Source organism: Apteryx mantelli, chromosome 1, assembly GCF_036417845.1.
Source record: "Apteryx mantelli isolate bAptMan1 chromosome 1, bAptMan1.hap1, whole genome shotgun sequence".
NCBI classification, from domain to species: domain Eukaryota; kingdom Metazoa; phylum Chordata; class Aves; order Apterygiformes; family Apterygidae; genus Apteryx; species Apteryx mantelli.
This window is the reverse complement of record NC_089978.1, coordinates 15,683,097-15,710,245: the sequence shown is the minus strand read 5'-3', so window position 1 is coordinate 15,710,245 and position 27,149 is coordinate 15,683,097. Positions and strand designations below refer to the sequence as shown.

The 27,149-nt window shown below is 36.5% G+C and overlaps 1 protein-coding gene across 1 annotated transcript in view; it reads right to left on the bottom strand.

Moving 5' to 3' along the window:
- CNTN5 (contactin 5) overlaps positions 1 to 27,149 on the bottom strand; it is a 672,212-nt gene that overhangs the window by 116,265 nt on the left and 528,798 nt on the right. Inside the window, exons 12-13 of the mRNA XM_067289747.1 lie at positions 26,013 to 26,142; positions 23,676 to 23,826 (exon numbers count right to left, since the gene is read on the bottom strand). Coding sequence (XP_067145848.1) covers positions 23,676 to 23,826; positions 26,013 to 26,142 — 281 coding nt within the window. The remainder of the gene's footprint in view (positions 1 to 23,675; positions 23,827 to 26,012; positions 26,143 to 27,149) is intronic.

Genomic DNA, 27,149 nt, shown 5'->3' with positions numbered 1-27,149 from the left:
GCTGACAAAAGCCTGACTATATCAATGTCATTTTAAGAAGGTGAGAAAAGAGCAGAATAGACAGTGGAAAGAGTGGAATTTAAAAGTATCTAGGACGGAAGGGGTAAGAAGCGTTGTAAAAATAGGATCACCAAAACCCAATAAGTTTAGGCAAGTAGCTATATCAGTGAGTTCCTTTAGTTACTAATGCTGCAAATCAAGGGTCCAACTTCTGTCAGGTAACTTCAACTAAAAACATACACAATTGTAAAACAAAGGGATGACAACTGAGAATGTGAGAAATCAGTAAAAGAGATAAGAAACACTATAAAACGCCAGCTAGTAGACACTCTCTGTAAATCAGTTAAGTGGAGAAACAAAAATAGTAGAAACCTTGTGACTTGGGACATGACATTGGCTGATTTTTGGGTTTGTGTACTGTAAAACAGAAGAGTTTTGTTTACGTCTAGGTTTCTGGTTTCAAGGTGGAATTGTTATATGACTCCATCCTACGTACCACACAAACTGAATTACAGCCTAGTTTTTCCTGCTAGCTTGTTTCACACAGCTCCCATTTAGTGGCCATCTGTTTCTCAGGGCATAATTTGGCCCCAGATCTCCTCCACCAAATCAAAATTTCTTATTGCTTTTAGAGGCAACAACACAAAGGCAGATAGATAATAAAACTGCATCATTGTTACAACCTGTGCCTGAAGATTTTTAATAAAATGTTGCAGGCTAAAATGACTGTTCTCATATATCTCCATTAACTTGGTAAATGGCTCCCATGACCCTTTGGCTCTCCATAAATCACAGACTATGAAGATATACCAGGGCAGTCAGATTAGTCAGTGGACATTTAATTAAGTGTGCAGCTTTCAGTTGCTATTTATAAACAAGCAGAAGTCATTTTTCTCCAGTGGTAGAAAATTAGAGTCTAGATGAAGGTTTACAAATTAGATTAAGATATACTTTTTTCTGGGTTATATGTTTAACAAATTAGATTTTGTTGTGTTTTTTTCTCCTAGAAATGCTCTAGGAGCACATATCAAATCCTACACTCTTCTTATGGACAGCGTTTAGCATTTAAAGAGGATCTGATGAGAGCTTCAGCAAGTGTCAGAGAAAATATTTCTATTGTTTTCATGTGTCATATTGAATATCAGTCTCACTAATACCACTAATAATGCTTCAAAGCCTTTTATTATGTTGTGTTTGTCCCTCATGAGAAGCAACATGTCCTGAGACAAACTGCCAGTGCCAAGTTTTCTACATGGAAAACATAAGCTTTTTATCTTGACTTTTGGAATTTAAATATTTAATTGCATTTCTTCTACAAAGAAGGAAATCTGCTTACAAAAGCATCATTCATTGTAGGAATTTTCATCCTTATCAGGGAACTATATAAGTCTGTGCAGTGCCTAACACAAGAAGCCATAAGACAACATTCAGATAAAACATAATATTTGCATATTTTTGGTAGCTAAATTGACACGATGAAAACTATTTTTGGGGGAAGAGCAAATAGTCTTTCATTCGTTCCTTTCCTTTCCATTCGATTTTCTACCTTTATTTGGATTACAAAATATTTTTTTAGGTAGGGAAACTTTCCAAAAGAGTGGGCAATGCTGGAACCGACTCCCAGTGGGCATGGACACGTAATTCAGATTGTATCACTGTGTTCAGCAAAGTTCAGAAGGACTAGAAGATGATCTGTTGCCTCCCTGGAACAAAACTCTGAGATGTAACAGCGAGATTAGGAGGAATTTTGAAGTCATCTGCCATGCCACCACTGGTAGTAATTCACATTGGAACAATGACACAAGATCAAATGAAACTACACATATACTTGAAGGATTTTGGGATAGAGATAAAAAATAAAAGAAAGGAGAAGGAACACCTAAGTGATATTCTCAGACACGTGTGTAAGATTTTTGTGGGAAAAGATAGATGTGATCCTCTGGATAGTGCACCTACTGCAAAGCTGGAGATTTGAAGGTTATGAAAATCTTCTGTCATGACCCTTACAGATAGAGAGACTGGTCTGTTGTAGCTGCTAGGCTGTAACAGCCACAAAGCTGATAAATTAGATAATACGTGAAGAGGAAAAGATAAAAAGGCAAATATAGTGCAAAATCAAACCCAGCATTTTACAAACAAATTAAACATCTTCATAATGGATAAGGTTTACTTAATCACAAAACAGGTATTTGCGGGCTGCACAGGCATCAGTGGCAATGATGACCTGACTCTTTTCAGCATGTGCAGACCTAGAAGACATGATAATGTTGCTGGATTTCTCATGGGAAGCGATTGTCACCAGTGTGAGAATAACCCCTTCTTACACAATCTATTTACCCTTGCTTTGTAGCTTGTAGTTTATATCAGAAGAAAAGCAAAATTTTGTGAATAACAAAATGAATAATAGCCATTAACAATAGCCATAAATAATAATAGCCATATAAAATACATAATATGTAATATATATGTATTTTATATGAAATATAGTTAATATCCATTAAATATAGCTATAAATAATAGTCATTAAAATATCTGATAAACATTTTGCATGCAAAATGCTTATCAACCTGTCAGCATGCAACACCTGCCCCTGGTCAAAGTGTGCTCCAATCAGCGCTAACAGCATCCTAAGCAGGCAAAAGCAATATGGAGCTTGAGAGGATCATAGGAAAAACTATATAATTAGTATAGGAAAGTATTATGGGAGACCACCTGCTGTACTGGAGATGATGCTCCTGAGAGGATTCTCATCTGGTAACTTCGTCATTTCTCTTCCCATGTGGCCAGTAGGGAGAGTTTCCCCTTTTCCTCTCCCTCTCCCTCTCTGTCTTCCCTTTTGTTTTTTATTTTTTCCCCAAAGTAACTTTCACTGATAGATTTGATGTATATTGTCAGCTATAGATCCCATGAATAAACTTTCTGCATGTAAGCTTGTCTCAACATTCTTTGTGGAACAGAATGTTATAATTTAGCTAAGCATAAATTGTTGATCTCAATACAGATGTAACTAGATGAAGTTTAAGGACTGCATATAATAATAATATTAGGTCAGCCTAATAACAGGTCAGCCAGCTTATGTTCTGATACATCTAAAATCAAATGAATCTATTGGCTGACTAGCAAGGTGTTTGTTTAACATTTGTGATCCTCTGATTATATTTCAGTTCAGATTTTTGCCTTCCTTGATCTTTGGACCATTTCATTGAAATATAACTTTTTGTCTTTCTTCCTTTCGTCAGGATAGACCTGGGATAGAAATCCTCTGGGACAATTTTAAATGCTAAAAATAATTGACTTGGATAATATTCAGCTAGACATATCAGTTTCTTCATCATATTTTGGGCTAAGCCCATGAATTTTTTAATAGGAAACTATGTTATTTCCTAAGAAATGAAAAAGGTGTCAGCTTGCAATGTTTTAACTATTTTTCATTTTGATCTTCTTTGATAGTAGCTCTTTGCTCACAGTCAGTTTACTACTAAATGTGACAAGAGCAGCAGCTTGTAATTTAAGAGTCCTTTAGACTTCTTCTAATTGCTTCAGTAAGTTTAATACCTATCTACAGAGTCCCTCATGTAAAATTATTGCTATTGAACAAAATCCTCTTGCTAAGTGCAAATTCCATCTTACAGTACATGGATAATAATATTGCAGTGCAATCCTCCTCAGAGCTCCAGTGAGTGCGGTTGAGAATCTGGGGCATCAATACTCATTTTTCAACCATCCAGCCAGGAGAATGATAGTAGTTGTAGAGAAGTTTCTAAGCTTCCCGAATGTGCACTTGAAGTGTGGTAGATGCTTCTTTTTTTTTCATAGCAAGATTTAAGCATCGTACTAAAGGACCTTAAAGTCATAATTTAGAATAAGAAGTTCCTGTCCTCAACAGTTTAGGAGAAACTGAATTTTTATGAAGCCCAGAATCAAGAGCTTTAGAGCAGAGTAAATTTTTCTGTACTTTGTGTTCCTTGAAGAGCCAATTCTTCTTTTGGATGAACTGTCTTATATCAATATCAACATTCCTTTACATTTTTCCTCTACTTTTTGTTTGAAATGCATATTGTGAAAGTGTGACTGCAACCTTTGCCAGGATACAGTATTACCAGTGAAATGCCTCAGCTGCTTCTGCAATTAAACTGTTAATTCTGTACTACAGTCAATGCTTAGCTAGTACAATACACAACAGCAATTTTGCCATCAAATATTTCTTTTCCACCTGCTTTTAAGGCAGTTACTGACTGGCAGAATTTTGGGGTATGTAAGAGGCTATCTTAGGAAAATCTCTTCCTGATTTTGTTTCCATGTAAAACTTAAGTCAAATTTAAACAAAATCTATCTCTGAAAACCTTGTCCAGAGTATCTCTCTTCAAATTATTCTTCAGCCTACTTTGTCAGTTTGTGCCCCTTCAGCAGCACCACCCAGGTGGGGCTGACGCAGTGCGCCTGGTTGCAGCCTCCTGGGTGTAAAGAAGCAGACTTTGTGTTTTCACTGTTCACAACACAGTGCAGACTGGTACTATAAGAGCTGCTGAGAAACCCCAGACAGAGAGAAGTTTAATTGTCAGTGTTATGTTTGGACAATGATGTTGCACTGAAATTATTAGACATTGATATTCAAAAGTATTAAACTTGTTAGAGCTCCTTCTGTCATCTCTATCAATCATGTCTCTGCTAATGGGAAAGAGCTGATGAACCCTAACACTGAGAAGTTTTTTTTTTTTTTCATTTCTGATTTTTGGCTGCAATGATGCTTTTAACTATGTCTATTTAACAACTACAGGCAAAGTGTAAGTCACATTTTGGAAAAATTATTTGTTCTCCTCAATAAAATTTACTCAATATCTTTTTTCCAAACATATCTGGGTATGTTCTCATGAGATAAATTTAGACACTGACATTTGGAAACTGCTCAGTGTTTGAAGCCTGTTCAGACTACTGGTTACCATGCTGCACTGAGACTCACAAGCTGAGTTTTGTGTGTGACTCTGTCAGAATGTGTCTGAGTTAGCATCTGCACATATCTAAAACTCAGGTTTCCCTTATTATTGTGTTCCCTTATACTTATATTCCCTTATTACTAGTTGTAAGAATTAAGTGATATTTTGTAAAAAACTGACAACATGAATAAGATAGAATTGTCTGACATAAAATCACTTTCAGGAACAATAGTAACAGGGATTAAAAAAAGAAAATGATGCAGGAAGTTTGTAAGTCTGCACTACAGTTGCAGGAAGAATCAGATTTGTGTTTGAGCAGACATCTTTGAAATACTAGGAAACAAGCAAATGCTATCCAAAATTGCATCACAGTTGGAGACTAATGCTCCATATCTAGATTGCTCAATAAATACTAATAATACAATTATTCCTGAACATGGCAGACAACTGTTATTCTCATCACTGGTGATTCAGGTCAGTGAAAACATTTATCTTGGATTGGGTTTGGCAAGTTCATATGAGGAGAGCTTGTTTAGAAAATACTGTCGGATGCAGAGTTCAGGAGCTGATTCAGTTTAGTTAAGTAGGATACATAATCTGTTTGCATACTTTAAAAAACTCTATTTAAGATTGTCTGTTCAAAAAGGGCAAGCTGGACTAAAGTCTGCACTGATAAAAGCATCATCCTCAGTGGGTATCTCCAGCTCCCCCAGTCACATTCACACTGCTCAAGGCTAGGCCTCCCTAGAGCAGACCAGCTATATGGGCAATGCACGGTTTGGACCTTGTCCTCCTTTGAGCATCGTATTGTACTGTGGTCATGTAATGTCTAATTTCTTTTCTTTTCTTTTTTTTTTTAGAATGCCTGAAATGGTAATACTACTATGCTACAAGTCTTCAGAACAGTGTTTTACAGTGTGCCTCTAAGGGTATATTGCACACCCGTGGCCTACAGCAAGGTGGCGTGTGGGGCATGTACACGTGCAACCCTTCTGGGACAGTGCTGGAGCACTGCGCAGGCTGGAAGGAATGGGACATGGTGCAGTAGTTCACACTACATGTTGATAGTGATCCCTGGAGCAAACTATTCCCAGAACGGCTACTGAGATTTCATTTTGGAGAGAATTAAGTGGTTCATGGTGAACAGAGGAGCAGAACACACACAGGGCAGGCGGTCCAAGAAATGGGAACCTGGGGGCCCCAAGGCTGAAGCTCAGTGACTGCACTACAGATGAAACCCAAGGAAGCTACTCACTGGAATAAGGACCAGCATGTAGAGAAGGCTGAATTTTATTAAGCCAATGTTGCAAGAATTGTAAGGAATTTGTATCTCAAGCAAAGGGGAAAAATACTTGTGGGAAAGTGCTCCAGAACTAAACTGACGTTTTTGAAAATTATCACAGAAATAAGCAGAAAGGCTATAATGGAGGGAAGAGGGAATATACAGAAAGGAAAACTGTATTTTGATACACATTTAGAACTGATTGATATGATCAATACATTGCATAGGGAATTAAATCAGGGAGCAAAGAAGAGGAGAACAGCTGCTCCATTGCTTGGGTCATTTGACATGGAGACAAAATCAAGTGTTCAAACTACAGTCCCTTCTCACTTAATATCCTTAAATCCATGTCTAATAGAATGAGTCAAAGTATTTTATGAAAGCCAGTGTTACTCTGAATAAAAGAGCCCTTGGGGTACATGAGATAATAGCCAAATGTATCCTTCGGCTTCTCTCAGGTGACCTGTCTTCTCTAGGAACATGTTTTTAACCATAAATACAACTAAGGAACATATTCAGCTCTGAAGAGAAACATATTATCCATGGAAAAAAGAAGTGGTTCTGAAAATGAATTCAGATGATGCAGCACTGAGGTAAATAGAAAAATATTTTTGTGTGTATTTACAAAACTAATGTCCTTAAGCTGAAACGGGCAACAAGATGTCCTATTTACAGTAGCCTGGAGAGCAGATGCCAGCAAGGTAGAGCTACCCATTGCTAGGCCATTTATATAACTGGACATTTGGGGATCACAGCAAGTGGCTGACAGGATGGGAATAAGGTACCACAGGTTGAAAACTTTTGAATATAAGGAACATGCTTTTTACATGTTCACAAAGCTGTGTGAAGAATACTAATACCGAATGATGTACAACTAACAGTAACAAAGGGGTGATAATAATTCACACGTCTGAACGTTCACTGTCCTGCAGAAGGACAGTATTCCAGATTTATTATCTGAACTATGTACACTCAATTTCATTATACAGTTCTCTACACTCTGGGGTCCTGTTGGAAGTGTCTGAATTAGTTTCTACATTACATTTATGCAGTGACATCTTTTTCATTAATAATATAGAGAAAATTATATTCAACAGAGCAGGAAACACCATGCTAAGGAAGCCAACCTTTAATAAATAAGGATTCATTTACTGCTGTGGTTACAAGGACTTCTTTTTATAGGAGCTTGTATTAGACACAAGGGATTCTCTTCAATACAGAATCTGGATTATACCTCCTAGTGTATGCTTTTATCTGAGTGTCACATGAAAGTGCAGTTTGAGTCATGTTGCAGAAGTCAGACATCAGGCAGGATTTATGTCTTAAAGGAGAAATCACGTGTGCTTAAATTCGACAGTCAGAAACTTATGCATCTTTTAAGCTAACATTAGAGTTTAGAAGCTGTTGTGTATTAATGGCATATCAAAGAGGATGTAAAATATCCTTGAGTGGGTATTCAGTGGACAACAAAGAGCTATAGTATTGGGCTTGATCCTTTCTTTGTGAAAAAGAGAAGGAAAAAAGGCATGGAATAAAAAAACAAAACAAAGCACAACTACAGTAATATGCTATGCCTTGCATATGAATGTGAAGGAGTGTTGAAAAACTGATTCTCAACAAAATGAATCACCACTAAGGTGCATAATGTGACAAAAGCTTTAACTTCAGACACATTTATGAATGCAGCACTTAGCTCTTGATGTACTGGCAATTTCAATGCCCCACAAATTCTACTTTTCATCTGAAGGAGATTCAGTACAAAAACAAAGGGTGTAATGCTGTTTATGGCAAATTGCCATTAAAGCTTAGAACTCACAGTGAAAAAGAGCACCCCTGTTATCATATAACCAAGGCAAGGTAAACATAGTCAGTCTTTTACTCCCCTCTGTTTTTAACAAGAGAAAATGTAGCAGGTATTATAATTCCCATTACAAGGTTGTCAGAACAAAAATAGTGCCTGATGTGCTGTGAGATGTGGATTGTTCAGAACTTACCGACGCATGAAATCAGAATGAGGAGAAATGCTAGAATCAGGATGTAGGCTGAGAAAGATTCATTTGCAGCTACTGAGATGTCTGTAATAAAGTCAGAATAGTTTAGCATAATTTCTCCCAAATGCACATAAGGTCTAAGGTAACTTAAATGTGTATTAATGCTAATCATTTTTTATTCTCATTTATTGGAATGTTTTCTTGCACTGTAAGTTACTTCAGTTGCTGAATTGTAAAAAATTCTGTATACATCTGTGTTAACACACAATTTTCAATATATCTGTTAGCAGCTTATGGACTGTGGCACCTTTTTCACTTTCCTACATGAACATGGACTGCCTTTCTTTTGTAAACAAAATTAGAGGTATCCATAAATGGTTCTAAAAGAAGCTTTTTAACTTCTAAAATATTTATTGCTTAGATCATTGCAACAACCACCAAATAGTTTGTGCTACAGAGAGAAAAAAGGAGTCCTTCACAGAAATGCCCTGTTTTTTTAGTTCAATATTTTTAAAATCCAAAAGTGCTATTCATCAAAAGCTAAACTCTATGCTGAAAGGAAAATTTTGGGACAGAAAAAGAACAGGTCCCATATCTCACCCAAAATGAGTCACTGATTATTAAACCATATGTAAAGAGAGAAATCCGGGGTGATATATGTCTCTGTTGTTGCTGCAGGGTTTTGAGACTTCATGCCCTAGAATCTTGTTTGGTTACTTTCACAGCCTGCTGCAGAACAGTCACTACTTTATATAAGCCTAAATTCAAGTCCATATCCTACCTGATGCAAAAATCTAGACTTGGAACAAATGTTGTCAAAGGTGATAAAAACTATCCTGCACTGAGCTATTAGTGGCTTTATGATAAAGGGGTCTCTCCACTCTATTCCTTGATGAAAAAACTTGTGAAGTCTTAGTTTAGCATGGATGTGTTATTAAAAAGGTGAAAAAATTTTTTTTCTTGCTCCTTCCCAGAAATATAATGTGGATATGAAATAAAATAATTAGGGAAGTATCCAGCAAAATGTAGGTTAAGAGTATGTTCCTATCCCAGATGAAAAATCAGCTATGGAACAAACACGGTTCCAAAGCACAGCAGGCAAAGAACCAGCTGTTATTGCTACAGTTCCCACCTTCTGGGAGCTCTTTCTGGCAATTTCTGGTGGCTTGCTGTTGCTGGTGAGGGTTAGCTTCTGGTGGCTTTTGTTTATTGGCTCCAATAGGGGCTTCTGCTGGCTGCTTCCTGGTTACGGGAAGTCTATACCTTTTGTCTTCATCTGACTGCTGTCAGGAGGTCACCCAAGCAACTATTCAGCTGGTGTTTGGGGAGCAGCTATTGAACTGGCAGGCAGGAATGCAGCTAACAGAGGCCTCGCAGTTGTTAGTGCAGCAGTGCCGGTAAGCAGACTTGACATCAGGGATGAGAGGTGGAAGTTTGACAGGGTCTTCACAGAGACCCTGTAGAGACAAGAGACCAAGATACATGATGTAAGGCAAGAGGAACAGCTAGAGACTACACTTAAAGGAGCAGTAGATGGAGACTTTCAAGATGGGTGAGAGTGGAAGCCTGTGACTTCAGGCAGTAGGAGCCTTCCTAGATCTTCTTGACCTGTAGACCTTTTACATATGTAGATCTGTTACTTCAGGACAGTGCCCTTCAAACAGATGAGGCGGAACAAGACTCACCAGAGGAGGCATCAGAGGCAGCTGAGCCCAAACCAAGCATTTCTAAAAGAAGAAAAGTGAGCGATAGTCGTTAAGGACTCCCTTCGGTAGGAGGGTGAGGAATGGAGAAACTTGTTTTGTGATGTGATGATGTGATGTGATGTGATGTGATGTGATGTGATGTGATGTGATGTGACATGATGTGATCTCTTGGAAGCTCTCTTTTGCTTGCCAGGGGCTTGTATCTGGGATGCTGGGGAGATACTGCTGAGGTTCATTCAGTAGTGGATATTGCTACGTATACACATGAGCATCAATGATACTGCTAGAGTTGACCCTGGAGCATATCAACAGTGATTTACAGGGCTCTTGGGTGGAGCATGAAGGGCATGGAGGTCCTAATGGTCTCCTTAATCTTTCCCATGAAGGGAGAAGCTTGGGATAGGAATGGCCACATCCTGTGGATCAATACCTGGCCTTACAGGCGGCGTCACGGGGAGGGCTTTACCAAGGGCAATTTGTGCTCAACTAACCTATGTCTTTCTGTGATGAGAGAGCTCCCCCTGAGGATAAGGGGAGAATGAATATTGTACATCTTGCCTCTAAAGAGGCTTTTGACATGCTGTCTCATAGGGTCCTTATGGCCAACTTAACAAAATCTGTACTATATACTGCATGGAAAACTGGTGGACTGTCAGGTTCAAAGGGTTGTAATCAGTGGTATGAAGTTCAGCTGGTGGCTGGCTACTCATTGGTATCCCTCAGGGATCTCTACTGGGGCCAGTGCTGTTTACCATTTATATTAATGACCTGAACAGTGGGATGAAGGGCAATCTCAGCAAGTTTGTGGGTGATATCAAATTGAAGGTGGTAACTATGCTGTAGAGAGGGCTGCTATTCAGATGGACCATGACAAGCTGAGAGATGGGCTGAGAGAAACCTAATGAGGTTCAAAAAAGTCCTACATTGGTAATAAAATATCCCCATGCAACAATAGGGACTGAACATGACCAGATAGGGAGCAGCTTTGCAGAGAAGGATCTGGGGTCCTGGTAGCTGAACATGAGACAGCAATGTGTCCTTGCACTAAAGGAGGCCAACTGTTTCCTGGGCTGTATTAGGAAGAATGCAGCCAGAAGGGTGAGAGAAGTGATTCTTTCCTGCTATTTGGCACTTTTCTTTTGAGACTACATCTGGGGCACTGTATCTAGTTTTGGGCACCCAGTACAAGAAAGACATTGACATACTGGAGCAAGTCCAGCAAAGGGTAATAGGGGTGTTTGGGGGTGGGACCACATGACCTATGAGTAGAAGCTTAGAATTGGGTTTGTTCAGACTGGAGAAAATAAGGCTAAGGATAGATCTTCTTGCTTCCTACACCTCCCTATTAGGAAGTGTAAAGACTGAGATGAACTCTTCTTGACGATGCATAGTACAAGAGGCAACAGACACAAGTTAGACTATTTGACTAGATATAAGGAAAAAAAGGTTGTAGAATCTCCATCCTTGGAGATATTCAAAACTGGACTAAACAAGGTTTTGAGAAACCTGATGTTTTTCTTGAGAAACTACCCCTGCTTTAAGTGAAGGGTTGGATTAGATGATCTCTAGAAATCCCATCCAACCTCGGTTATTCTGTAATAGCAATGAGGATTTCCAAGAACAATGCAAGAACACTACAGAATAAAGAAAAAAAAGAAAATAAGAAAAGGTCAATGACAAATATTACTGTGATATTTTGTTTATAAAGAGTCTTTACTAACTAGCTCTTCATGAATACATATTTTGCATTTGGACTGATGAGAGAGAAAGACTTGGATTTGGTATTGTTGGTAAAGGATCCATTCATAGCAAAAAGGTACCAGAGGAGAAGGAAAGAAAGTAGAACAAAAACATATGCTGATAGAAAAGAGTAGAAAAGTAAGATGTTTCAAAGTTGTGTGGTTCTACGTAGGTCTTCATAGAGAAAATCCAGGAAAATAGAAGTTGCTGATGAATCAAAGGAAAAATATTAAATATTCATTTCTGTAAGTATTGGGAAATGGAATTATCAAGATATGAGGATGAGATTATTTGAAGATTTGCTTGAAATTTTTTAGTCAGAAAATGATTTTTGTATTTTTGGGGGAGGGAGGCTGTCTTTTGATTTTTGCTAGACCGGAAGCTTTAAGTACTGTCATCACTTTCTGCAGTGTTGTGACTTTCCAGCCAAACCAGACAAAACTTTTTAACATGGAGAGCTAATGTTCCGTGGGTGAAAAGAGTTCTTAAAAAAAAAAAGAAAAGAAAAAAAGAAGAATTTCTTATATCTCTATAAGCATTTATCATTTGATCTAACAAGTGAACATCTACACCAGAAGAGTGAGTCTTGGGATTATGCAGCTGCTATAGGTATCAAGCAGTAAAGAAACCTCAAGAAGGAAAAGGAAGATGATCTGAACTGGCAAAAAAACATAATGAGAGAAATATATCATTGATAAACATCCACTGAGCTTGTAAAAGTCTAAGAGACTTAATATTTAGTATTGTTCTTGTAGAAGAATCAGTAAGGTATAGGTCAGAGAATGCTGAAAGTGTCGACAGTTCCTACAAAAAAGGGGGAAAATGAAGGGTCTTTTTGCTTTGTGGTTTGAGAGCTTTGTAAACATGAAAGACATTTGGAAGCTCAATCAAGCATCTACCAGTTTCACAAAGTGCATTTTCTGACTCCTGTGTTATGGTATTCATATCATATCACCTTATCGTATTGGTACAATACCTTATCATCACTTTCCAACAATAATAGGCTATGTAATGAGGAGGTTTTACGTATGATGACCTTAAGTTAGCGCAAATGAAAATAAAACACTTTTCTCATCAGTCTTCTTTAATTTTTAACTAGAAACTGTAAATTTTTAATCCTTTAAGGATGTTTCAATGGCTCTAACATAGTTAATTTAATGACACCATGGTAAAATTTAAATCACACATTTCCCAGCTTTAGGCTGATTATCTTTTCTGTGAACATAGGCTAGGAGAAAAGAGCCAATGAGCATATTAAAAAAGCATAGTAGTGATTATGTACACAGGCAGCAGTCTATGGAGGGAGGGGGAGGAAAAAGTAAGGTATTATGTTAGGTGCAGTGAAACGGTGCAGATATTAATGTTGGTGATAGTTTTACTAAATAGTTTTATTAATGACCAGATAAAATGGCATATTAATTACCTTGGAAGTTATTAATTGTTAACATTTAGAAACAGCAACTACAGAAATAATTAAAAAAAAAGATTTTGCAAAAAGAAAGTGTAGGAGAAGGACAAAGTGGAGGCATACTCATTAAATATATTCACAAATATCAACTGCTTCAGTTGTTTGCTCTCACCAAAATGCTATCTCTTTTGTCAAGGCTGGTCTACTAAAAAGAAGTCTCTGAACATTTTTAACCTTCCCATATGCCCTAAACTTATGATTCTTTTCTCTCTGGCATTCTTTTCATTTATTTGCTGTAACAACACTAGCTATATACAGCCACTGAAAGGAAAGCAAAAAATACAGGTATCTCCGATATTTATTTGGAAAATATACTTCTATGGAAGTTCTTATCTTCCAAGGAACCTTGGTTTCACTAGTGCTAGTAATTAACCAAGGCCTATGCAAAATTGGTTTTATACACAATTAGATCATGTTAGAAATAATTTATTGCACAGTGGTAAATGAGTTTACAAATTACAAGCAGTGAAGTGGATGGACCATGCTTGTTATTATTTTTTACAAATATTCCATTTTGAATTTCTCCCTTCCTCTCTATCATTTATCAAAGAGAAACATTTAATCTAATGTGCTTTTAAATCAATACTTTGATTGATCAATACACAAAGAAGAACATGAGACTGATAATGTTCAAGACAAAGAATGTAACTGATAATCAATAATAATGTGATACTGACCATGTTGCCAAATGACTTAAATAAATGAATACTTTGATTTTCCTTATAGAAAAGTTAGTATAAACTTTTCAGGTGGAAATGTAATGTTTAATTCATTCACAGTGAGGCAAATCTGAACCCTGACAACCACAAAGAGTGATGGGCTACAAGGTGTGCAGATGTACAAAAGTGCAAACATGACAGATATCCGCTAATTCTAATCTGTAGGAAACAGTTCTGGCATGATGGGTCCCGGATTCTTGCTTTACTCATGTACCCTGTCTTCCTTCAGCAGCCTCAGCTAACGCTGTATTTCAGAAGGGCTGAAATATTGAAAGCCTTACAATCTCCCGACATTCTTTCTGAAGGAGAGTGTCAGTTTACTGGATCCTTGGTAAGATTTTATTCTCTTTTACAAGTGAGATAATTGGGGATTTTACATCAGAATAAGAGTTGTTTAGGAGCGCAGACAAAATTGCTGCATTATCAAAACTCATATTGTATAATGCAATTGATTAGCACAACAATGCTGCCTTTGAACAAAGATTCCTTTTTGCTAAGAGATGATCTTGCCATTTGTTTTTACTATATAGTCAAGGTTATCATTGTTTCCCTTTTCTACTTTATAACCAGATCTCTAATTCCCATTATGAACCTGCCACAGCTAAATTAGATCATGATTTATGCAAAAAGTGAAAAGAAGTGACTTGCAGAATTCTCACAGGAAGGTAAGAATTTCTGTCATGAAGTTTCTCTCTTAATGTCCTCAGCATTTTCTCTCTTCACTACTTTTTGATCATTAAAGTGCCCCTTGGGAATCTGGGGATCAGCTGGTGGCAGGAAGTTAAGTGCTTAAATTCCCAAGAATTTTAGATGTAGCTTCTATTAAGGATGAATTATGCTGAAAGTCATAGTCTGGAGGGCCTTAAGCAAAGAAAAACCTTTAAGCAACTGATGACTTGTCATATTGTGCCTGTGTGGTGCGCAAACAGGAACTTTGGCAACCATTTATAACAACTGCAGAGAAATGAATCATAGTTAGAACCAGATTTTATGAACTCTTTGCTCAACTGATAATTAGTTGAGTCGTGTAAGCGTAAATTAAAGGCATATACAGCAAATCATGTGATGATTAGTCACTTGAAAAGATTGAACTCTTCATGTTTGTCTTTTCTGGGGAGCTAAGGGATATGTCTATTTACAATTCAGTAACTGAGAAAAAAACTAGAAAACTATTGAATTGGAGTATAGAAGAGCAAGGCCATAAAAGGTGGGACTCAGCACCCTAAATATTGGTGTCTAGTCCTGCTGTAGATGCCTGTGGCAATCCAAAATATCCTCATGTACTTGACAGCTATCACAGCAAAATTATGGGACACTTTCACTCTTCTGACACAGCAGCTGGAGGGCAGGTGCTGATTCCAGGGCACTCCCAAAGGTGCTGCACATCTGTTTCTACACACCTTAATCTCATTCATACTGAACCTTGGTAGGATATGGTGGAACATTTCTTCAAGTATCAACTCAACTAGTGATGAACAGAATATTTTTCTAAAATAATGTATGCTCAAATGCGCTATTATCATATACATTCCTAAACATACACTTTTATATTAGGATCAAACATTATTTCCCTAGAAATAATCAGCATTTGCCTAAATAACTCTATAACTATAGAGTTGTAACTATATAGCTTAATATAACTAGCTATATTAAGTACCATATTAATGAGAAATACCAGAAATTATCATCCTGCATATCAATACTGGGAAGAAAGACTGATGTCTGAGTTCAAGGCAGTCATTTAGGATCTTGTAGATAACAAGATACATACAAGAATATAACCACAGATTTTGTTTGGTAGACTCTGGAAAATGTTATTTGTTAAACTAATTGAAACTCCTGAGTGGCCATTTTCTTTGCACATATAGCTGGGGACACAAAGTAAAACCTTCAGACTGCTTAGTACAGTAGTATATTCTATAGGAGCATACTAGAGTCGGATGAAATTATTCAGAGATCTTTCATTATTAACAAACAAAATTATGTGTTGTTTTCACCAAAAAGTGGAGGGGTAGTAGACTGAGCTACAGTGGTCACACAGAAGCAGAAATGCTTGTGCCAGATACTAGACTGAGCCGGGATGGAACTTAGGGACCAAGAGAAAAACTAAAAATTACATTTCAGAGTAATTTTCCATGTATTTTACATATGCACTTTCTTTTGCCTTCACAGTGCTGAGTTTTCAGTTTAAACTAATGTTACTTACCATGGTTAGATGGAACTGAAATTGTTTTGGAATGCTACCACCATAATTATGAAAAAAAGCATATGTCTCCATAACAGACAAATAAAAGTATATATTTTTAAAAATAACACAACATATACTAACAAAAACACTTTATAAAATTGAATACAAATTTCCCCTACAGACGCAAATCTTTTTTGTCTTGCTTCAGCTCTGAAACGCCTTCCTTTTCTTTTTCATTTTTTTCCTAACAGTTGAGCTATAAAGTCATTAAAAATAGGAAACATTGACAGATCCTTAAATATAAAGTAGAGTGAAGAGTAAAGCTGTAATAAGAACCTGTCAAAACTGAAAATGAATGAGTCTGACAGACCAGAAAAATGTAAAAGCTTGTCCATTCCTAACTTTTTGAATGATGATATTTTTAGATTTAAGTGCTCCATGTGTTTCCACTAATTGCCTAGCAAAGGATGACAGAGTAAATATCTAGGCATATAGAATAACTACTTCTGTAGTTCAAAGATTTTAGTATTAAACTGAACTTAGGCAAGACACAATAGTCCCAGCCTTCTCTGTGTCTCTATCTAGGAACACTGTAGCAATCCGATATAATTATTTGAAATTGGAATTTTAATTATTTGGAATTCAGTGTCACTATGCAATATCTCTTTCTCATCTCTTTCATTTCTCTGGCTTCTTTTAGAGCTGTCGAATTCCAGAAAAACATAATTAAAATAACACAAAGTGAGGCAAAGTTAGGTAAAGGCAGAATTACTGTGGCTTCAGTTCACTCCCTCATGCGTATTATGATGAATAGCTTGACTATTGTTTCCCCTCCAGTGGATTATGTTTCATTTAGTGCTTGATGATTGTTTTTCTTACTTAAAGGGTGCTGTTTAGTGTTTTCCTACATCTTCATAGATCAATGTGTGCACTGAAATTTTATATCCATGTGACTATGAAGACAGAATTTCCTCATTAATATTTCTCCATGTTTGTAACATCTGACAACTTCACAAACAGTAATTGTCTCCCCATTTTCAGAATCCATTAATTTCACCTGTTTTTGTCTGGGATATGTACAGACTGATTTTCAGAAGACTTGCTATAAATATCTAGTACTGGGTTGTTCAAAGTACAGCTTCTACAGACTTCTATATAGCTACAAATCAGGCCCAATGACTTCAGGTGAGGTGCACAGTAAATGAAGAACGTGTCACCAGTGGCTGCACAGAATAAAGGCTGGTCTAAGTGACTTAACTAGTATTACACATGACCTCTGTCTCAGGCACAGAGGTAGCATCCAGTTACACTGGATAGCATTCAGCTTCCTCTTCTTTTCCTCATTCACCACACCACAAAAAAGCAAGGATTTTCACACCACATGACTTCTTCTTCTCTTTCTTGTCACCCTTAGCTTTCACTCCCAAGTGCTCTCCCTTGAAATACGATGTTGCTGTGCTGGCTCTTTATTGTAGTTTCCTTGTCAGCCTTATCCTATTTCTCCCATTCCAGGCAAAACCTTTGTACAGGCTGTCTCTATGAGATGAACCATCTAGCTCTTATTTTCAGCTCTTCTTCCTTTTTCCTGCAAATCTTTCATCACAGTGACTGTTTCCTGAGCTATATGCCTAAATTTAATACTACTGTTTTACTTAGGACTGTATATACCCACGGTTTTCAGGGGCCATGGTGCTTGTAGAGTTCAGTGAGTAGACCTATACAGTAGTTTTTCAAAGGCTGATAAACATTATCAAATTTATTTTTTTCAAAAACAGATGAGGACATTAAGGAGGTAAATCTCAAAGACAATGCATACTGGCAAATTTCTAGTTCTTTTTGTGATAGGATACTTTTTCAAAGAACTATAAATTTCCCCTCCCATCCCTCTCCCCCCCACCCCCCAATACAGTTTACTTTCTCTTAGCCTTGTTTTTCAAAATATGTAGAAAACTACCCTTACTCAGAAACCTGAGCAGTCCCAAATGAGACCAAAGTATGGTCTGGTAAAGTTATAAGCGACTGAAAGTTATCTAAGATACTGACTAAACAATTTTATTGGTAGGTAGATGTATGAGCCTTGCTTGTAATATAGCAGAAGCTCTGCACCATACATGAACTTTGCTACTTAAAAATACACAGCAGGCAGATTTTGTATGGGTAACTGGTAGCTTCCCTTTATAAACTTTGGTGGCCAAGCAGGTTTGGAGCAGGTCTGAATAGAAAATCTCACATGTCGTGGAAGAAGTGTTGATATTCATTCAGTATATGGCCATATTTCTTATAGATCAGAGCTTCCCTTGGTGATGTCAAGGCTTGTGCTGGAGTTGGAGCATCTGACATATGAGCAGAGGCTGAGAGAGCTGGGACTGTTCAGCCTGGAGAAGAAAAGGCTCAGGGGGATCTTATAGTTGTGTATAAATACCTGAAGGAGGAGTAAAGAAGATGGAGCCAGACTCTCCTCGGTGGTGCCCAGTGACAGGACAAGAGGCAATGGGCACTAACTGAAATACATGAAATTCTATTTTTAAAAAAGAGCTTTTCTACTCTAAGTGTGATACAGAAACATGTTGCCTGGAGAGGCTGTGGAGTCTCCATCCTTGGAGATACTCAAAACCTGACTGGACATGGCCTTGAGCAACCTACTCTAGCTGAACCTGGCTTGAGCTGAGGGTTGGACTAGACAATCTCCAGAGGTCCCTTCCAGCCTCAACCATTCTGTGAGTCTGTGATTTGGTGACATTGTTCATATAAAATGGAATAAAAAGGCTTTAACCCTTTGCAAACAAGTAAAATACTACAGTGGTTACTGCAGGAATAGGGATGTTAAACTTTGTGTCCCAGACATTTGTTCACTAGGAAGAGCTTCTGAACTGAAGTGACTGGTGGAGGATTTTTTAGCATTTATTTTCCTCACAGAAATATTTAATAGATATATGTAGGTCCCTTGGCAAAGTTAACCTTGGATTTATGTGGATGAATGTGAGCAGTTATGCAATAGCCACAGAGAGACTGGCACTGTTGTCCTGCTCATGGTGATATATTGTGAATCTAACCTTCAAAGGTTGTTAATGTTTTCTGCACAGCTTGTTCTGTCACATGAAGGGGAAAGTTTAGATGTGTCAGAAAGGGAGAAGTCAATGAAACCCAGAATTTTCTTACAAAAGCATACATATATGTTTAAGCATCATTGTATTTAGATTTTTTTAGGTAAAATATGAATCCACATCAAAATTGAGATAAAAAAAAAAAACTTGATAAAGTCTACATTACTATTTAAGAATTTTTGAGAGGAAAAGAAACAAAACCAAACTAAAGCAGGACTAAATTTGCTCTATAAAAATCCTGCTTTCTCCGTTACCTATTTGTTGGTTAAATTGTGCAAATTCTTTGTTTCTTAGTGAGCTAAATGGATCACTAATAATAGAGACTGAATAGAATTCTTTGCATGGATAGAGTGCTTTTGAGTGCTTTTGTTTTATTAATGGATATATAATGGAAATAATGAGCTAGAGTGAAAATTCAATATGTGTTTAAGGAGAAGAATATTTTGGATGTAGGAGGAAGAATGAAAACAGATGAACAAAGACTTATAATGCTTTTTAATACCTACGGTTTCCCAAGCATATCTGTTTAAACATCAGCTATAGTCACTACTACAAGAATAAATCTAGACAAGAAAGGTAGGTGACCTTAAGAAAGTGATGAAACAGAGATTATAGCACATGAAGTAATGGCTTACTAAAATTTGCAGAGTAGTAAATCATTAGAAAACACCTTAAGTTTAAAGAAGCCTGAACACAGGAATTGAAAGAATTTATAAAAAGCATTTGGCCAAAATCTGGTCACTGACTATTAGTGTTACCCGTGATTTATAGTGATGTAACTGATAGCAGATTCCAGTCTATTCTATTGTGTATTATAAAGTTTACTGTCTACATAAAAAGTCTGATAAAATATAATTTTTGCTGCTTTCTTGTAGCTTTACAAACTAAGCTTTTTTTTGTTTTGTTTTTAACTAGAAATGGGCTCCTAACTGGATTTCTGATCTGAACAGTTATCTGGGTCTCATTTAGAACCTGATGCTAAAATAATGAAAGAGAGTTTGATTACAGATTAGGAAGTATCCGACTGAAATGTTTCAGAAACTCCACAAGAATGTTGATCTTGAAAAACACTTGAGGACCATACTCTTGCATAAGGGCTGATTCTTCCTATTTAGAACCCAAATCAAGGTTCCAACTAACTGTTTTATTCAAAATTAAGGACTGAACTTATTTTTCAGTCTTGGATCCAAACAGTCAATCCACTTCTGTATAAACCCAAAACTTCTTATGAAGCTGAAAGATTCAGAAGTTCTTAACAAAATTGTTATGAACTAAAAAACTCAACTTTAAGATCAATAACAAAAATACACATTTTCACAGACTACCATAAACAACATAGAGTCATCTATCAATCAGCATATAGGATGACAGAGTCTAGAGAAGTGTGAAAAGTGAAGATATTTGACAATTTTAATTATTGTCAGATGACTAGTGAAAATATGGAGGTTAAATGTGTTTCTACCTGCAGAACTCCCATTGTTGTTGTGCTCAGGTATGTTCCAATTTCAAAATTAGAAATACAACAATAGCATTTTCTTTCTTTCTCATCTTAACTTTTAGAGGAAAATGCTGATGAACGCATGTTTTTTGAATGTTTTAAGGCCTCACTGAGATAATGATAAATCAAAGAGATCTTTTTTATATGTGGTTCCTTTAGCATGATTATTGTGATCATTTAATGTCCTTAATATCAGTACATTTCATAGACGTATGGTTCTTTGGAAGTTTTAATCTCCTGCATACTAGATCCCCAATGCCACAAACTTTCATTTCATTGAAACATAGCTGTTGCAGCAGATCTTGGTTTTTGAAAGTCAGGTTAGTAGAATGAGTTGTGAATACTCTGTACTCTGTTAAATATGTATTTTTCCTTAGGAGTAATTTCATTAAATTAAAAACATTTAGGAGATTGTAACTTAGTGATACACAAGAATGATGCCTTTTATCAGCACATAATTGCAAAGATACTACTTTTCTGCTCTGTGCTATGGAAATGCCACACCTGCAGCACCCAAATCAAAATATCCATTATGATATTCATATGCTTTCCAAGTGTAATCAAATGAACTGACTAATCATAATAGTAACTGCTAATCAGGGAGAGCAAACCTATCACAGACAGACTCTGAAAATGAAGACTTTGAGTTGGATCATTTGTTCAAGGGGAAAAAAACAGGCCAAGAGATGAAGTGCATGTCAACTGTTTCCACAGTTACTTTGTCAAGTGATTGGCTTTAGCCTTTTCTATCAATCTGGAACACTTTGAGGCTTTCAGACTACACTCCATATATATCAAATTCCAGGAACAACCTTCTAGGTTCTGAATGCAGTGATAACTGCGGCCAGCCACGATGAGAAACAAGCTCAGCCTTCGCTCAGTAACAGACTGAAATGTTACTTGAGGTGTTTCTGTCAATGACTTTTCGGTTGTGCGGAAGAACATGTAAGGATGCAAAATATCTTGGAAGAGGGAGAAAGGATGCTAGTAGATACTAGTCAAGTGGAAATTTTTCTTCCCCAGGGAGGGGAAGGTCTCTTGTATTGAGACTTTCCTAACAGAGGTGGTTTCATGGAGCAAATTCCTTTGCCAGACTGGCATATTCGGCAGAAGTGAAACAGAACATGCACTTGGTTCAACCACTCTGTAGAAGAGGAATAAGCTGTGCAGAAACAAAAAATATGTTGGGCAGATCTATCTTTGCCTTAACTTATTATTTAATTACTTCTTTTTAATTCTTGGTGATTTAGTATTCTATGTAAAGTCATCACATGACAGTTCCTAAACATTTTAACTGGATTTTTTATCAGCAGACTATGAAGAAAGCCCATTTTTAAGGTAAGTAGAAACACATTCATTAAAATATGACAAATTATTCCTTTTTTTCAGTGTGTATTAGACAGTTTCCTTCCAATGCTTCTTTCTCAAAGTGCCCAAAACATGGAAACGTGGGTACCATCTCCATTGAATTACACTTCCTTTCCCAAAATCACATGATAAGCTTACTCATCTCCTCTTCAAATAAATTCTATTATTATGGTTTAAAAAATACTGTTCCGCCATGCATAAAAAATAGGTGTAGGGGAACTTCTCTGAATAACGTAAGAGCCTCCCTGAACAGCAGACTAAAAGTTAAATTGAACACAAACCAAGTCTTTCAAAGATTTGAAATTGTTCAACCATGTCTTTTTGCCTTCCATGTTCTTTCATTTCCCCTTCCAGTCTCTGTCAAAACAGACAAGTACCAAAAGCTGCAAATACCAAAATGTATATCCAGATCTTATTTTTATGAGATTTTTAGCTTCAGAGTTGGGCCTTGTTTGGGCAGTCATCAGGTAGTTGCTAATACGTTTCTACTGGTCTTAGACTAAAATGGAGGTTCACAGATGGTGATCAGAGACGCCACAGTGAGCATTGAGCAGGTGAGAGAAACAGGACATGTAGTGAATTCAGAAAAATTTACTGTGTAGCTGTAGCATAGAGACAACAGTCTCAGAATATTCGATATTTATTGACATCTTTGCAATATCATTCTATCATGTATTGTCAACTTATACTATACAATTTTTACCTATTAGTAAAATGGTTTATATAATGCCTCCCCAAAAGTCAATATGGCCTGAAGGGTTACCCATTTTTCCTTTCCAGAACAAATCAGATGACATGAGAATAAAATAAAACTCACCAGAATGAAATGGTTTTTGCAGCTAAAGAGGACAAATACACTGTACTGCTTTCATCGGTATTGTACAAATGAACAAAAAGACCTTACTTTTATCTTTTTGACTAATACAAGTCAGTTTAAGTGGTACATTCACATACATTACCAGAAAGAAGGTAAGATTGCTGTGTATACTTAAAGACCATGTCAAGACTGGCAAAACTGTTCTAATGTACTGACATGCTAGCTTGTAAAGTGCAATTACAGTTGGCATTTAAGCTGCAGTGCTTAAACTATATTTAACGTAAAGAGCTGGACGGAACTTATTTAATCAAATGCAGTCTGTTAAACAGATGTGCTGCTGAATACAGAAATTACTTGTATAATTAAAACTTATAAGGGAATCATATCTTTCTTCTCTGAATCATTTTAAAGCTATTCTTAGAATTGTGGTCATAACATAGTGATCAAGCTGCCAATCTGCCTTGTTAAAAGTATTTCAAATAAATAAGCACACATGATATTTTCACGTGATCCTTAATACCTCAGCCTCTCTACTTTTAATTATGTGATACACGTAACATTTATTATCTCCACAGCATAAGTGAAGCACTTTTGAAAAGAGTAACTGGAAATGGAGGAAAAACAAAACAAAGCAAAACAACTTTTCATCTGTCCGAATCTCTGACCAATTTTAAGAGTTTTTATTTTATATTGTGGAAAAGATAAAGTCACTACTGTCAGACTAATCAGTGTGACAAAGTAATTGTGCCATACCCATGATTACATATGCATGTTCTTGTTACTTGCTGCATTTTCATTTAATATTACAGAATCAAACAGGCAAACACAGTAATATTTAGTTTACCGAACAGGCTTCTGACCTCTTACTCTCCCTTAGTGCTTTGTCTCCTTTCTTCCAAGTGATAGTTGGCTTTGGAGAGGCTTGTGGTTTGCACTCGATGACAACTTCCTGGCCCTTGGTAATAATTATTGTTTTCTTCATTTGATTTAATGGGAAAGTGGGAGCTGAAGCTGTGAAAAAGAAGTATGTTAACTCTACAGACAATAGTCACAGCTTTCCATTCCAATGCATTCTAATAGACAGTTATCCCTTTTCATTTTTCGTTCGGAAATTATTATACTACAGATCAGGTAGAATTTTACAAAATGTTTGAAATCAGCAGCTAAGACTAGATGGCAGGTCTATAATTTAATCAAGCTATTAATTAATGAAATGTCATTCACATCAACATACTGACATAAAATTGCTTGAGAAATCCAACAGCTTTAGAGATTAAATGCTGCAGCTGACTTAACTAGACCTTTTCTAAAATTGTTGGGTTTCATATGCAGCTTGTTAGAATTAACTAGTTCAAAATAAAAAGAAGTTTAAATACCACATATTCTCCAAATGCACTCTGTAGACCTGATTCTTATAAAAATATTAGTGTTAGAGAAATTTTATTGTTTTGCCTTTTTATTTTTTACCTAAATGCTCGGTGTTGAAAAGTAGCAAATTTCATAACAATAGTTATATTGTTCTTACTATTTCACTTCTCAAAAAGTTCCATTGACTGCAACAAATCATCTAAGGAAATAAAGGTATCACACAATGGCCCTAATTACTGTAATTTCACAACAAAGACCAGCTGTTCCCAGGTAATCCCATTTGTTTGTGAATTTTTTAAACTAGTTTTGCAAAAAAACAAAAAAACAAAAAACAAAAACCCACCCTATCTCAGCTACAAATATAGGAATGCCTTACATCTCCATTGTCTCAGATATGTAGGAATTTCCTATCATTATTTTTGGTAATTTTCATACCAGAGCTATTTATATGGGCAATTTATTCTGTTCGTTTCCCTTTAATAATCCAGAAAATTAAATGCAACTGCTTCTTTAATGCAACATTACTGTTAAAATTTAACAGGGGTACAATTTTACAAGTCACAAAAGAAAAGCCTGATGCTACTGAAGCAACATATAATAACCATGTTCCATCTCCAAAGTTACAAAAGACTGTACAACTACCTGATAAAATAGGTATAGGAAAAAGCAGAACAAGAGAACACTGTAACCAACAGGTACATATTTGCTGACTGAATCGTATCTGACAAAGAAAAGTGATGAAAAGGAAGCAACCACTGACTGTGGGTGTAATTTGAGTCTAGATAGAAATATTTGGAAGAGTGAACAGTGAAAATCTAATGTTGACTAGCTAGGAAACGGTGGAAATGTAATAGATCAAGTTATTCTTTGGGAGAACAAAATCTTGGCTCAAGTGGACTGTATTATTTCAGGAACTTCAGCTTTATTATTTACTTGACCAGGGCTTTGGAAGAGCGATTCCCAGGTGCAGCTTCGGAAATTTGCAGGGTTCGAGCAGCGTGGAGACCTGTGCCCTCTGGTATGGGCTGAGGAGTACTTTGACAGAAACCCATTTTCCAGCAGTTCTCTGTGCTGAATTAAACAGGAGACTCCTACAAGTCTGTCTCTTAGTCCCACGGAAGTCTTTTTATCCCTGTTGCCCTATTGTGTTTTACAACCTTTATGACCCTATATCAATACTAGAGAGGGTCAGAAAGACAACATTACCCAGGCTTCATTTTTTTCTTCATTAACAACCCTCCCCTCTATCCACCCCCCCACTTGTAAATAATGAAAATTTTCCAACATTTTCCAAGACACATTATGTCATGTATTCACTTTATTGTGGCATGATGCTGGCTCATATATGCAATTTCAAGTATTCTATCAGTTCTGGTGACTTAATAAGAATATTTTAAATCTGTAGAGCTAAGATCATGCCTAATTACCTTTGAATATTGGCCCTGGTAGAAATAGCAATTTAATTATAATGGAGACTTTAAAATTTGTTACCTTTCTCTAAGTTTCTTTTCTTGTGCTTGTTTTTGAAGGAATGAAAACTATTTTTACATGCATTTGAATTAACATAGCCTTATATTAGAAAGAGTTACAAAATGTAACTGAGTCAGTAATTTATAAAATAAAACATTCAGTTAACAGAAGGACCTGCACTCACCTAGGCCATAAAGGACCCAGCCACACATAATTAAGAAAAGGAAAAAGAAGCCCATTTTTGTCTGCTTTGCTGTGTTTGGAGTGGCAAAGATATTTCTTTTTCATAACAGGCCAAGAACAAGTGTAATTATCAAAGGGAAAAAAGGAACATTCTGTTCTTTTCTGATGATACTCACCTAAAATCTTCAGCTCAGCACTGGCATAAATGGTGCCATACTTATTTTCTGCTAAGCACTGATACATTCCAGCATCTGAGAGATTCACACTGTGGATCATCAGTGCACCATTAACCATCTCAATTCTGCTCTGTAATGGAATAAAAAAAAAATCTATAAAAGCAAACAAGCAGTGGAAATGTTCTGGCTATTAGGTTAAGGCAAAGGGACAAAATACATTATTAAGTTAAAATACAACTTAGGAACTAACTTCCTTGGGCTTACTTTATTCTAGTTATCTAAGGAATGAGAAGAATTAAACAGATGGGGGGGCAGAGAAAAACTCTGAAAATATTTAAAGGGAAATATTTTTAAGTGCAAGGTTCACCATCCTCAAGGATTGCTTTGTCTGCTTGCTCGCTTGCCTGTTGGGGGCTATTACCCTACACAATTTTTAAAAGCAGTTCATCCTAGGAACTTTAATGAGGCAAGAAATCAATTGTGAGTGTAACATATTTGATGATATTCACATCTATAGCAAATGTTTCTTTCAATTGTGGCACCATTTTCGTAAAAGTAGATATAAAAGACTGCTTGCATGAGTAAGAGTGAAAGGGTCTAATTACCTTTATCATTAGAGCCAATTTCTCATTTGAAAGGTCTACTAATAGAAAATAATTACTGCAGGTGGAAGAGAAGGGGAATTAATATCTGTTTATGGAAATGTATGTTTCACGGAGCTGTATAATGAATAACTTGAATTGTTACAATACATCTCTAAGCTTCATTGTTAGAACTGTTGTTGTTTGAGTTAAAGATTAGTAAAGAATGAAGTGTTTGAGAAAGCAGAGGAAAACATGAAAAGAAGTTCTCTCTATCTTAAGCCCCCTTTTTTAACTGAAGTTTAATTTGAAATTTCAGAGCCTGGTACAACTAATGATTTGGAAAATCAGAAAACCAGAAGTACAGATACTTAAATTGCTTCAATTTCAGGACGGATATCTCCCTCTTTAAAAAGGCAGAAAAGGATAAAGTAGAGGCATGTAACCTTAGTTTCAATGCCTTGCAGCTTCAAAAATAAGCTGTGTTTATACATTTACTTTCTCATTGTTTGTATAATTGGTTGATTTTCAAAGGTATAAGAGACATTCACTGAAA